General features: G+C 49.5%; 1 protein-coding gene across 3 annotated transcripts in view; it reads right to left on the minus strand.

Annotated features, from left to right (window-relative positions):
• The window catches only part of LIMK2 (LIM domain kinase 2), a 67,729-nt gene that overhangs the window by 10,571 nt on the left and 45,122 nt on the right, over positions 1 to 12,036 (minus strand). For 2 of the 3 annotated variants that reach the window (XM_025399250.1, XM_025399251.1), the window contains 9 exons: positions 11,329 to 11,464; positions 10,474 to 10,583; positions 9,629 to 9,817; positions 7,495 to 7,600; positions 6,943 to 7,139; positions 3,751 to 3,937; positions 2,818 to 2,904; positions 1,966 to 2,097; positions 1,697 to 1,753 (listed from right to left, as the gene is read on the minus strand). In XM_025399250.1, the coding sequence (XP_025255035.1) occupies positions 1,697 to 1,753; positions 1,966 to 2,097; positions 2,818 to 2,904; positions 3,751 to 3,937; positions 6,943 to 7,139; positions 7,495 to 7,600; positions 9,629 to 9,817; positions 10,474 to 10,583; positions 11,329 to 11,464 (1,201 nt within the window). The remainder of the gene's footprint in view (positions 1 to 1,696; positions 1,754 to 1,965; positions 2,098 to 2,817; positions 2,905 to 3,750; positions 3,938 to 6,942; positions 7,140 to 7,494; positions 7,601 to 9,628; positions 9,818 to 10,473; positions 10,584 to 11,328; positions 11,465 to 12,036) is intronic. The other variant, XM_025399252.1, reaches the window with a different exon arrangement.

A 12,036-nucleotide genomic window follows, 5' to 3' on the forward strand; every position in this document is an offset into this window, starting at 1 on the left:
TGCAGTGGTGTGATCTTGGCTCACTGCAACTTCCGCCTCCCAGGTTCAAGCTATTCTCCTGCCTCGGCCTCCTGAGTAGCTGGGACTATAGGCATGCACCACCGCGTCCAGCTAATTTTTGTATTTTTTTCTTTAGTAGAAACAGGGTTTCATCATGTTGGCCAAGCTGGTCTCAAACTCCTGACCTCAAGTGATCCACTCACCTTGGCCTCCCAAAAAAGTGCTGGGATTACAGGCATGAGCCACTGTGCCAGCCCAGACTCATTTTGGAAAAACCACAACTCTTAAGCTTTCTTGCTTAAAAATCTTTTCCTGCCAGGCACGGTGGCTCACAACTGTAATCCCAACACTTTGGGAGGCTGAGGCAGGAGGAATGCTTGAGCCCAGGAGTTTGAGATTAGCCTGGGTGACAAAGTGAGAACCTATCTCTACAAAAAAAAAAAAAATTCAAAAAATTAGGTGTGGTGGTACACACCTCTAGTCCCAGCTACTTGGGAGGCTAGGGCAAGAGGATTGCTTGAGCCCAGGAGGTCGAGGTTGTAGTGAGCCATGATCATGCCACTGCACTCCAACCTGGGCAACAGAGCAAGATTCTGTCTCAAAACAACAAAAAAACACCCTTCCTGATTCAAGCCCCAGAAAAAGGAAAAAAAAACAAAAAAACAAAAACAAAAAAACAAAAAAACCCAAAAAGCCAGTCAACCAAAAAACTCTTTTACATCTGTCTCCTAAATATAGGCCACAACTCCTTAGCTTAAAACACAGCGACCCTAACGTACCCCCAAACTGTTCCAGACTACTACTATCTTTGTGGACCCCCATGTGAAGGGCAGTGGCTAAAGTCTCAGGTTTGGTAACCAGACTGATGAGCCCAGGATCCCAGCTCTGTCCCTTTCCAGTCCAGCTTATCTGGAAACCAAGGTTAATATGAGGAATAAACATGCGCATGCACATTAATCCCTCAGTTCAGTGCCTAGCATATAGAGGGCACTCAGTACTTGTCAGCTGTTATATTTCTATGCTTGGAATCATCTGTTTCCAGGTAAAATAGATGATTTTCTCCTCTTTCCTCCCAGGTCTTTGCTCCTGTCACTTCAATCTTGGAGCCTCTCCGCCAATAGAACTTTATCCAATTCTGATCCTTCAGGGCTCCACTAGAACTCATTTCCCCTTCATTGATTTCCTAGGCAGTGAGGTGCTCTACTTGGTCCAAGGGGCCCTCAGCACCTGAACGCCTGTGACGGCAAGCCCGGGCCATCTCAGGCTACAGTTGCCTCTCTAGTTTGCCTTGTCTGTGCCCTGTTTGCTCTTAGAGATGTGTAATTCTTTTTTTTTTTTTTTTTTGAGACGGAGTCTCGCTGTGTCGCCCAGGCTGGAGTACAGTGGCGCGATCTCGGCTCACTGCAAGCTCCGCCTCCCGGGTTCATGCCATTCTCCCGCCTCAGCCTCCGAGTAGCCGGGACTACAGGCGCCCGCCACCACGCCCGGCTAGATGTGTAATTCTTTGAGAATAGGGCTGTGAGCTGAGAACAGTTAGCTGGGGCCAGTTTCAGTGGCAGAGACAAATTCAATGAATAGCTGCTGACCTAGCCCACACAAGTGGCACAGGAAGGGGTCTCTACATTCCAATGAAGCCCACAATTCTCACATCTCTCCCTACTCTCGCCCTGCTGGCAGGTTTGTTGGTGGGACTCACCATTCCGGAGGCAATTCCTTTGGCAAACCTGACCTTCTGCTGCCAGGGGAACGGATCCTGCAGAATGGGGGAAATGATTATCAGAGGTTGTTGAGCCCTATCCCACTCATGGTCCAGGCCCTATGGGTCAATGTGGTCTCCTAGTGAAGCCTCCCTGTCTATGCTCAGTCTCACCCAGCATGGTCCTTTGGGGGCAAAGCAGGGCCCCTCTGGCCTTTGACCATGACAACATGCCAAGGCTCCTGGAGACTATGGGGTGGTGTACTCACCATATTGCGCAGGAAGTCCTTCAGTGTGCCCCCCTCAATGTACTCTGTCAGCAGGTTCAGCTTCTTATCCTTGTACAGCACACCAATGAACTTGAGCACATTGGGGTGGTCCAGGCTGCGCATCACTTTCACCTGGGGGTCAGGGGAGCCAAGGAAAGCTGGCTGTTAACTTCTATGTCTTCCTTACCCCTTCCCTCCAGGGAATCAGCTTGACAAGTGTTACCACCTGTATCTCCTACCGCCTCTCTTGTGATATGACAGGGCACTAAGATCAGGATGAGGGAAGACCACCACCATATAGATGGAGATGGCTTCACAGACCTTACCCTTGGGATCCTGCCTTTCTAGGAACTGCACTGGGGGAACTGGGGTGGGAGTGGCCAAGTAGCTTGGAGGGCAGTACCCAGACCACAGGTGTCCCCGACTGACATTGCTCCATGAAGTAACTTGGGAGGGATGGTGAAAACTGTAAATGCCCAAGGAGTGTGAGTGCTCAGGGAGCTCCCCCTCCAGGTTCCCTTAGCAGGGCATTCAGGTAAGGATTATAACATCGAGTTGTACTAAACTGGTGTGTTTTCATGTCCATCATCCTCATAACCTGAGAGCTTCTCTGAACCATGTATCTTTTGTTACTGCATCCCTTGTATCCTCTTTGTGTTGCTTTTAGTAATATTCATTGAACAAATAATTATGCTGTAATTTAGAGGGAGTGGGATATTCCTCTAGGGCTCTTTTCTGCTTAGTCTTTAAGACAGTGATTCCAAACTGTATTTCCTCTTGAAGCCATTATTTGTAAGGTCTTCTCTCTTCCAATGGTGACACCAACCTCCCGGGCCCCCTCCATCTTCTTACCTCAGTCAGAAAAGTTTTCTGGGTCTCCTCATCACATCGAATTAACTCTTTCATGACCATCACTTTGCCCGTGGCTTTGTGTGTCACCTACAGGGAGGGTGACTGTTAACGGTGCTGAGACCAGAAGTTCTGGAGAACTGTTTGAGAAAATCTATGCAGCTGGCCATCCCATCCCTTGGAGGGCACACTGAGCCGGGTCAGACTGACAGAGTTCATGTGTGGAAGATGCAGCGTGGAGCAACGTGGGACTCAGATGGAACCATACCCTCTTTTCTGGAGAGGTGGGCATGCACGGAGGAGAGGCAAGAACAGAGAAAAGGGAAGTGGGGAAGGAGGCAGGAGGGGACGCTGCCAAGCCAAGCAGGGGCTCTGGTCATTTGGCATAGGAGTGAGTCTCTTGAGTGAACAGAAATCTGGGGGCAGGAAGGTCAGTGCCAAAGACATGCACCAGGGAGCTGGGTGGGTCAGGGGTGAGCTCTCCAGCCCTGCTGCCCCTGCAAGCTGAGACACATGGCTTACCTGACCCCCCCTCCCAGTTCTCAGCAGAGGAGGAGGAGGAGGAGAGAAAGAGAGAGGTTAGTCCCTGAGACTGTTCACCAGGGAGGCAGGAGCCATTCCCCTGTGTGCTCCTTGTAGCATGCCCGGTACTGAGGTCTGTAGGCACCTAACAAACACCCACTGACTGGAGGCAGGAGAGCCACAGGCACAGCTCAACCCAACCTGGATCTCTAGGTCCACAAGCTCACTGTAACAGTAACACTGACCTTAGGTGGCCTGGGTAGGGGTGAAGCCTCTCACACCATCACCCAAAGCCAGGAAGGAGGCCTGGCGTCCTGCAGGGTGTGGGATGGGGCCAAGTGATGAGAAATCCCCGAAAGACATTGAGAGAGGGACTGGGGGCAGAAGGGCAAAGTATTTGCTACCTGTGCTCACCTTGATAGCCTGCCCAAAGAAGCCCTTCCCCAGGACCTCCCCGTGGATTAGGTCACAGGGCCGGAAGATCTGCTGTGAATAGCTGCTGGAACAACGAAGGGATTCTGAGCGGCTGATGTCACGGCTGAACAGCAGGGGCTCCTTTGGGGAGCTGGGGCCAGGGGACCTGGAGATGCTGTTACTGCGCCTAAAGATGAGGAAAGATGGGGGTAGGGATGCGTAGTCCTCAGAGACTGGCCAAGAAACCCTGGAGGAAGGAATCTTAGGGGCACCTGTTCATTCCAGTGTCTATAGTTTAGATGTTATTATTGGGGAACAGGGGCTCTTACATCAGATGTATCATTTTGGGGTTGCTGACATCAGTCATTTATTTAAGCATAGTAAAAACACATTCAAAATGGGAACTCTACGTACATCACACATAGAACAATTAACTAGATTCTACTAGCTTATAATGCTCAGTATATGACATATATGACAAGACTGTAGATGGTAATTCACCATCTCCCATATTTGCTTGATTTAAGGTACTAACTGGTTTAGAGTGATAGTTATACTAGTATCCAAAAAATGAGCACATGGGATTTTTTTTTTTTTTTTTTTTTTTTGAGACAGAGTCTCACTCTGTCAACCAGGCTGGAGTACAGTGGTGTGATCTTGGCTCACTGCAACCTCTGTCTCCCTAGTTCACATGAGTCTTGTGCCCCAGCCTCCTGAGTAACTGAGACTACAGGCATGTGCCACCAGGCCCGGCTAGTTATTACTATTATTTTTGAGACAGAGTCTTGCTCTGTCGCCCAGGCTGGAGTGCAATGGCACGATCTCGGCTCACTGCAACTTCCATCTCCCAGGTTCAAGCAATTCTCCTGCCTCAGCCTCCCAAGTAGCTGAGACTACAGGTGCACACCACCACGCCTGGCTAATTTTTTTTTTTTGACAGAGTCTCGCTCTGTCGCCCAGGCTGAAGTGCAATGGTGGGATCTCCACTCACTGCAACCTCTGCCTCCCGGGTTCAAGCGATTCTCCTGCCTCAGCCTCCCAAGTAGCTGGGATTACAGGCACGTGCCACCACGCCCAAATAATTTTTGTGTTTTTTTAAGTAGAGATGGGGTTTCACCATGTTGGCCAGGTTGGTCTTGAACTCCTGACCTCACAATCCACCTGTCCTGGCCTCCCTAAGTGCTGGGATTACAGGCGTAAGTCACAGCACCTGGCTCTAATTTTTGTATTTTTAGTAGAGATGGGGTTTCACCATATTGGCCAGACTAGCCTCAAACTCCTGACCTTGTGATCCACCCGCCTCGGCCTCCCAAAGTGCTGGGATTACAGGCGTGAGCCACCATGCCTGGCCAGCAAATGGGATTTTGGATGATATTTTGCACATCTTTGTACCTGTCCATGTTTCCTGAATTTTAAGACGATAAGCATATATGATTTTTATAGCAATAAAGTCACTATGTTTACATTTTCAAAAGCGGTAGATAATAGTCATGGTCAATGACTATAGTTTCACTTACTGAAGGAGGGACAAGAAGGTTGAAGTCCATAGCACTGCAGGTGAACAGCCCTGTGAACTTTCTCTCCGGGCTATGCTCCTGCTTTACTTGGGCTACCCAGAGAGGACTGACGCTGGATGGCTCTTGGCTTGTCCTGCCCTACAGGTTTTCTTACCCTTGTTCTTTTGCTCTGCCTCCTGCTAACCTTGCCCACCAGAGCACACAAGGTTAGCTGCCCCCCTCCTCTGCATGGTGGCTCTACAGGTATCTGGCCACTCCCAAATCTTCCCTTTTCCAGGCCATGAATTTCTAGTTCTTCTCTGCCCTATGTTGCCCTGCCTCCCACTAATTTCATCATACTGATCAAGGCCAAGAGGCAGCGGGAATGAGGGGAGCAATTTGAGGGGAGGGCACTGTTTCCAACACATGCCAGCTGAGAGGGCCCTAACTTTGTTTGGTGAGGAGAGTGGATTAAAACAAACAAACAAACAAAAAACTACCTTTTTTTGGGGGGACAATGTCTCACTCTGTTGCCCAAGCTGTAGTAGTGCAGTGGTGTGATCAAGGCTCACTGCAGCCTTGAACTCCTGGGCTCAGGCAATCCTCCTCCTAAGCCTCTCGAATAGCTGGGATTACAGGCATGCGCCAACATGCCCAGTTAACTTTTTTATTCTTTGTAGAGACAGGAATATTGCCCAGGCTGCGTTTGAACTCCTGGCCTCAAGCAATCCTCTGGCCTTGGCCTCCCAAAGTGCTGGGATTACAGGTGTGAGCCACAGTGCCCTGCCCATCTAATTAAAAACAATTTTTTTTGGTAGAGACAGTGTCTCATTATGTTGCCCAGGCTGGTCTCAAACTCCTGTGCTGAAGCGATCCTCCTACCTAGGCCTCCCAGAGTGTTGGGATTACAGGCACGAGCCGCCATGCCTGGCCAAGAACCTGATTCTTAGTGATACTAAGAATGCGTCACATTTACTGAATGCTGTCCCTATGGCAGCACCATACAACTTTATGTCCTTTTCCACATTTAAGTCTTACATAATTGGTGAGACAGCCACCTTTATCTTACCATCTTACGTCACAGATGCAGAAACAGGCTCAGAGAAATGAAGTGATTTGTGAAGGGAGGAGCTCAGCCTGAAACCCCAATAGGGTATCAGTATTTCTCCCTGGGAGCCAGTGCTCTTGACTTCTTTTCTGTAAGTCTCCCTACTTGGGGCTTCCACTCAAGGTAACTGCTCCTTCTCCATGGACCTGGCAGAATCTGGGGTTTGGGGGTTGTTGGTCCCTCAAGTCTAAAAAACTTTCATTCATCTTTTACTTTATTGTTTTCAAAGTCTTTCTACACAATTTATTCAATCCCATCTGTGCCCCTACTCCAGGCTCTGAGCTCCATGCTTTCTCCACAGGCCATGCTGTTCTTCAGGGTATAGCATCACCACCTCCTGTCCAGCTTAGGAGTTCAGTGCACAGAGCCTGACCCTCCGGTTTCTAAGGAAACCTGGCAGACAGCTGGTCCGCAAAGGCTCTGGCTATAAACTGTGATCCCCACAGGGGCAGCTGGGTCAGCACAATCCTCATAGTCTGTCCCTGGCCAGCTGGTTCCTCTCCTAACTCTGCAGGCTTCTGAAAGCCAGCTCAGCTTCATCTGAGAGACAGACATGGGACAGGACAGAGCCAGGGTGGGAGGTGGCACCTCAGGGAACGTCTCCTCAGTGTCCCCTCCAGATTCTCCTTGGTGTCCAGGGTGCTGAGGGTGTGGGGGTGTCCGGCATTCTGCATGTGAGGAGCGAGCCGGGCCTCCAGCCGCAGCTGGTCCAGGCGTTGGGAGACAGGGTCATGTTCAATCAACAGCTGAAGTGTCTGGCTCGTCTGGCTAATTGCATCCTCCACCTGCGGCCAAGAACAGTATAAAGCTCCCACAGGCTGCCCCATCCCAGGCCACCCATGGCCAACCCAGATGACTCAGGCACAGTGTGGCCAGTGCTCAACTTGGCTAATGGTGACCTCTAGCTGTCAGTGGCCTCACAGTGCCCTCTGCCTGGCATCCCGTCAGCTCTCCCATCCGTCAACCATCCCTGCTACCCTGGGAACCTGTTAAGCTGTAATAGGTCATCAGTGGTCACAGGCTCAATGCTAAGACAAAGAGATGGGCTGGCGGTAGGAAAAGGTAAAGGCTATAGCCTGATTTCCCAGAGGATCTATTCCATGTCCCACCCTCACAAGACAGATTAGACACACACTCTACCTCCTCCACTCGAAGTGTGCGGACCGGGGTCCCATTGATCTCCAGGATGCGGTCCCCAGGGTGGATGGCATTGCGATTGTTGGGACTGATGTGCATCCGGTTGACCCTGGGCCAGACAAAAGTTGAGGCAGGGTAAAGATGTCCTAAAAACCTGCTTGACCAATTCTGCTTGTGCAGGGAAGGTCCCAGGCCACCAGTTGCCCCTAAAGGGCCCAGGATCTCCACATGGAAAGGCAACACCTTTTCTAGGATGCCCCATCTCAGTGAAGGGAATTGCCACCCACCCTGTGGCCTAAGCCAGAAACTTGGACATCATCTTCCCCATTTGGAGTTCCCTCATCCCTCTCCTACTCCCATCTCTAAGAACTCTGCCTTCTTTCCATCATTGTAGTTATTCACATCTCTTACCTGGATCACTGTAATAGCTTCTTTTTTTTTTTTTTTAACTTTAATTTTTTTTTGAGATGGTGTCTTACTGTCATCCAGGCTGGAGTGCAATGGCATGATCTGGGCTCACTGCAACCTCCGCCTCCCAGGCTCAAGCAATTCTCATGCCTCAGCCTCTTGAGTAACTGGGATTACAGGCGCGTGCCACCATGCCTAGCTAATTTTTTGTACTTTTTGTAGAGATGGGGTTTTGCCATGTTGGTCAGGCTAATCTCAAACTCTTGACCTCAAGTAATCTGCCCACCTTGGCCTCCCAGAGTGCTGGGATTACAGGAGTGAGCCACTATATCTGGACTTTTTTTTTTTTTTTTTTGAGACGGAGTCTCGCTCTGTCCCCCTGGCTGGAGTGCAGTGACGCAATCTCAGCTCACTGCAAGCTCCGCCTCCCGGGATCATGCCATTCTCCTGCCTCAGCCTCCTGAGTAGCTGGGACTACAGGAGCCCGCCACCGCGCCCGGCTAATTTTTTTTGTACTTTTAGTAGAGACGGGGTTTCACCGTGGTCTCGATCTCCTGACCTTGTGATCCGCCCGCCTTAGCCTCCCAAAGTGCTGGGATTACAGGCGTGAGCCACCGCACCCGGCCTTATATCTGGACTTTTAATTTTAAAAAATAGAGATGGGGTCTTGCTATATTGGCCAGGTTGGTCTTGAACTCCTGGCCTCAAGCAATCCTCCCACCTCAGCCTCCCAAAGTGCTGAGATTACAGGCATGAGCCACCATGCCCAGCCTACAACAGCTTCCTAACTGGTCTCTATACCTCTAGGCTTTCCCCTCTCCAATCCAACCTCTGTACCAGTGATCCTTCTAAAATGTTAACTTGGTCACAACAGCTTGCTGCTTAAACTTTCAATGGATCTGCTGGATCTTCATAATCCAGGCCCTCTGTATGCTTAACAGCCCCTTTTTTGGCCACACCCAACCTACATCAGACATGATTAAGACTCCCACTTTTGGAGAATGTTTCTCCCTCTGCCCTGAACACAATTCCCTCTCCTCTTCATCTAATGAGGTGGTAGAACAGACCTTAGCTCCTCCTGCCTTCCCAAACTCTAGTATCTTTCACCTACTGTGCAAGCACTAGCCTAGTGTCCAACACATGGTAGATGCAAAATCAGCATTTACATGGTAAGCAGCCAGAGGTACGACATTACTGGTATTAGATAGACACAGACTCTTTCTCCATCTGGTCTCTGGCCTCAATCTAGGATAGGGTCTTAGCTTCTTTTGGGCCATAGACCACATTTTCTCCGTTCACTCTCTCAACTGACAAAATAATAATCAACCAACTCCTACTATATGCCAGGTACTGTTCCAAGCCCTGGGCATGCAGCACTGAACAAGACAGCAAGTTCCTTCTGGAATTTACATTCTAGTGGAGGGGAAAGAAGATAAACAACTAATACACATAATCAAGCCAGATAATTTCAAAGAGCAAACATGATCTGAAACCTGACACCTGAAAGATGAGTGATTCTGGCCTTAAGTATCTGGTAGGAAGTAGCCTGGACAGAGAGAACAATAAGTGCCAAGGCCCAGGTGTGGTTACAGCATAGTGGGGTCCAGGAGAAAGATATGAGATGAGAATAAAGGGAGTTCTGCATGAGACTTTGGAGATCTAAGCCCTCTGAGGCCCATTTACAGACTCTGCTCAAGAACCCCTGCTGAAGGGTTCTCAAAATACTTACTCTTTCACTTGCACAGTGGTGGCATAGTTGGAGCAGGCACTCTCCACGGACACAGAGAAGCCCCGCCTGCCTTCAGTGGTGGCTGGCATGGAGATGAGCGTGACAGAGTAGGGCAGCTGGTCCTGAACAGACTCTGTGGAGAGTCTCTCAAACATGGGTGCCAGCACCACCTCGTTGTGGCACTTCCCACTGGGGAGAGGGCACAGGGGGGAGTATGATGCTAGAGTCCCATGCAGAAGCCCCCCAGCAACCACTGCACCATGTGGCTTTAAGCAACAGTACCTATAGTCTCACTACCACCCTCTTTGTCATGATTCTAGCTGGCTGCTCAGAATGAGGAGCCTGGGTTCTCAGGGTGGGCTGGGACTGGGGGTGCTGAGCTGGATCTGCAGCAAGTGGTATATTTGGAAGAACATTGGCCTGGGTTGGGGTGAGATGGCCTGGGTTCTCTTCACTCTGCCTTTGACTCACAATGAGAACCCTGCCCTTGTACTATACTATTCCATGAGCCCCAGGCTGACTTCTTTCATCAACCAAGGTGGTTGGACAGGGTGAGCTCTAGGGGGTCTTTGACTTTAATGTTCTGGGATCCTCCTTGAAGGTTCCTCCCACTGGGAGGATTGCAGGGCAGAGTGAAGACATTTTCAAGGTAGGTAAGAAAAAAGGGTAGAGACATGTGTAAATCATTCTGCTTACAAGTTAAAGAGCTGGTTAAGAGCACTGCTGTGATAGGAATCCAATGCTCTGACTACACTAACACTCTTTCTGCCCAACTCACCCTGCCACCATCCCTCCCCCAGGCCACTCTTATACGGGAGAGGATAGACAAAGGACTACCATCTTACCAGTAGAGGGTGGCGTGCTGCACCAGTGCATATGCATCCCCATCCTCGATGATCACCTTGCAGCTCATACAGGCAAAGCACTCTGGGTGGTACTTGAACTCCCCAGCCACCTGTGAGCAGGTGGGGAGAAGGGTGCACAAAGGGAGGAAGGAAGTGAGTTATCACTGTTGCTGGAGTGAGGACAGGGGTAGGTGAATGACCTCCAATCAAGGCCTCAGTCAAAATCCACTCTTTCACTCTCTGCCCTAGAGCTTCCAAAGAAAGTGTCAGATTGGTACCTCCTGTCATTTCTGAGACTGCACAAAACTGTTTTCGTTTCAGTTATGAGAACAAGTCCCCAGAAGTAATCATCCCCTCTAAAAAAGATCACAGTTCCTCCAATACAGGGTTAGCAAGTCTGTGACTATGCTTAAAGTCCTGTGTCCAGAGCGGGTATAAGAGGTAGCACCTCTCTCTGCCAGCCCATTCCAGAGTCTCCTTTTCTTATTCCCTGAACACAACCTAGGTATATCCTCCTTTCAGCCTATAACACTCTCCTTTGAGGTCCTTATCCAACTATACTGTGTCTCCTCTCTGCCTGCCTCTCCTCCCACTCCCAACATTAAACTATTAAGTCTTTGAGGGAAGGATCTTACCTTTCACTTAATAGGTGCTCAGCTGATACCTGCTGGTTGAATGAATGAATGAATAAAGGGAGATGCCCTGGCTGATGGAAAGACCAAAAGATGAACAGCCACGGGGAACTGGAAGCACTGTCAATGGACTGAACTGGAAGCAGTGTCAATGGACTGAACTGGAAGCAGTGTCAATGGACTCTGAAGACCAAGAGGGGCAGATATGAAGGGACTCACTCACCATAAAAGGCCCTGTCATCAGCAGGGAGCACCCATGACAGAACTCCCCAAACTTCCCCCAGTAGTCCTTGGGGCAGTAGAGCTTCCCATCTTTCTCGTAGTACCAGTTGGTGAGGGAATCCTGGCATTCTGAACACCTGAAAGGCAAGACAAGAACTGAAATTCTCCTGGATCCCTGGAACCGGGCCACATAGGCTGTCCCTGGCTCCTAGGTCTGACAACAAAATAGACAGTCCTCTTTGATCCAAAGCCAAGATGGGGGAAAGCTACAGCCTTGTGCTATCTCCCCAAGGGAAGCTGGTTCAGAGTGAACAAGGCCCCAGAAACCAGCTCTGTGTTGCCTGCCTCAGTGGACAGACTAGTGTTTCACAACCTCTTTGGGTCTTGGAGCCCTCTGAGAATTTGATAAAAGCCAAGAAGCCTCCCTTAGAAAAATGCACATATAAGGAAGATGTGTATATAATTTAGGTGGGGGTGTGTGTGTGTATATAAAGGATTCTCTGAAACCTATTTATGGCACCAGTTAAGGACCTCTGGTCTTGACAGATATTTCAATGAACAAAAGCAGTTTGATCATCTCCACTCTTCAAAACTGACCCATCACCAACAGCGTTACCAATGTAATGTTCTTGCCAAAAATATGTTAAGTATAAAAAAACTAATCAGGCAAATCTAGAATGTGGGTTATTCTATAAGATAACTGGTCTTG

This window comes from Theropithecus gelada, chromosome 10 (assembly GCF_003255815.1).
Source record: "Theropithecus gelada isolate Dixy chromosome 10, Tgel_1.0, whole genome shotgun sequence".
Classification (NCBI taxonomy): domain Eukaryota; kingdom Metazoa; phylum Chordata; class Mammalia; order Primates; family Cercopithecidae; genus Theropithecus; species Theropithecus gelada.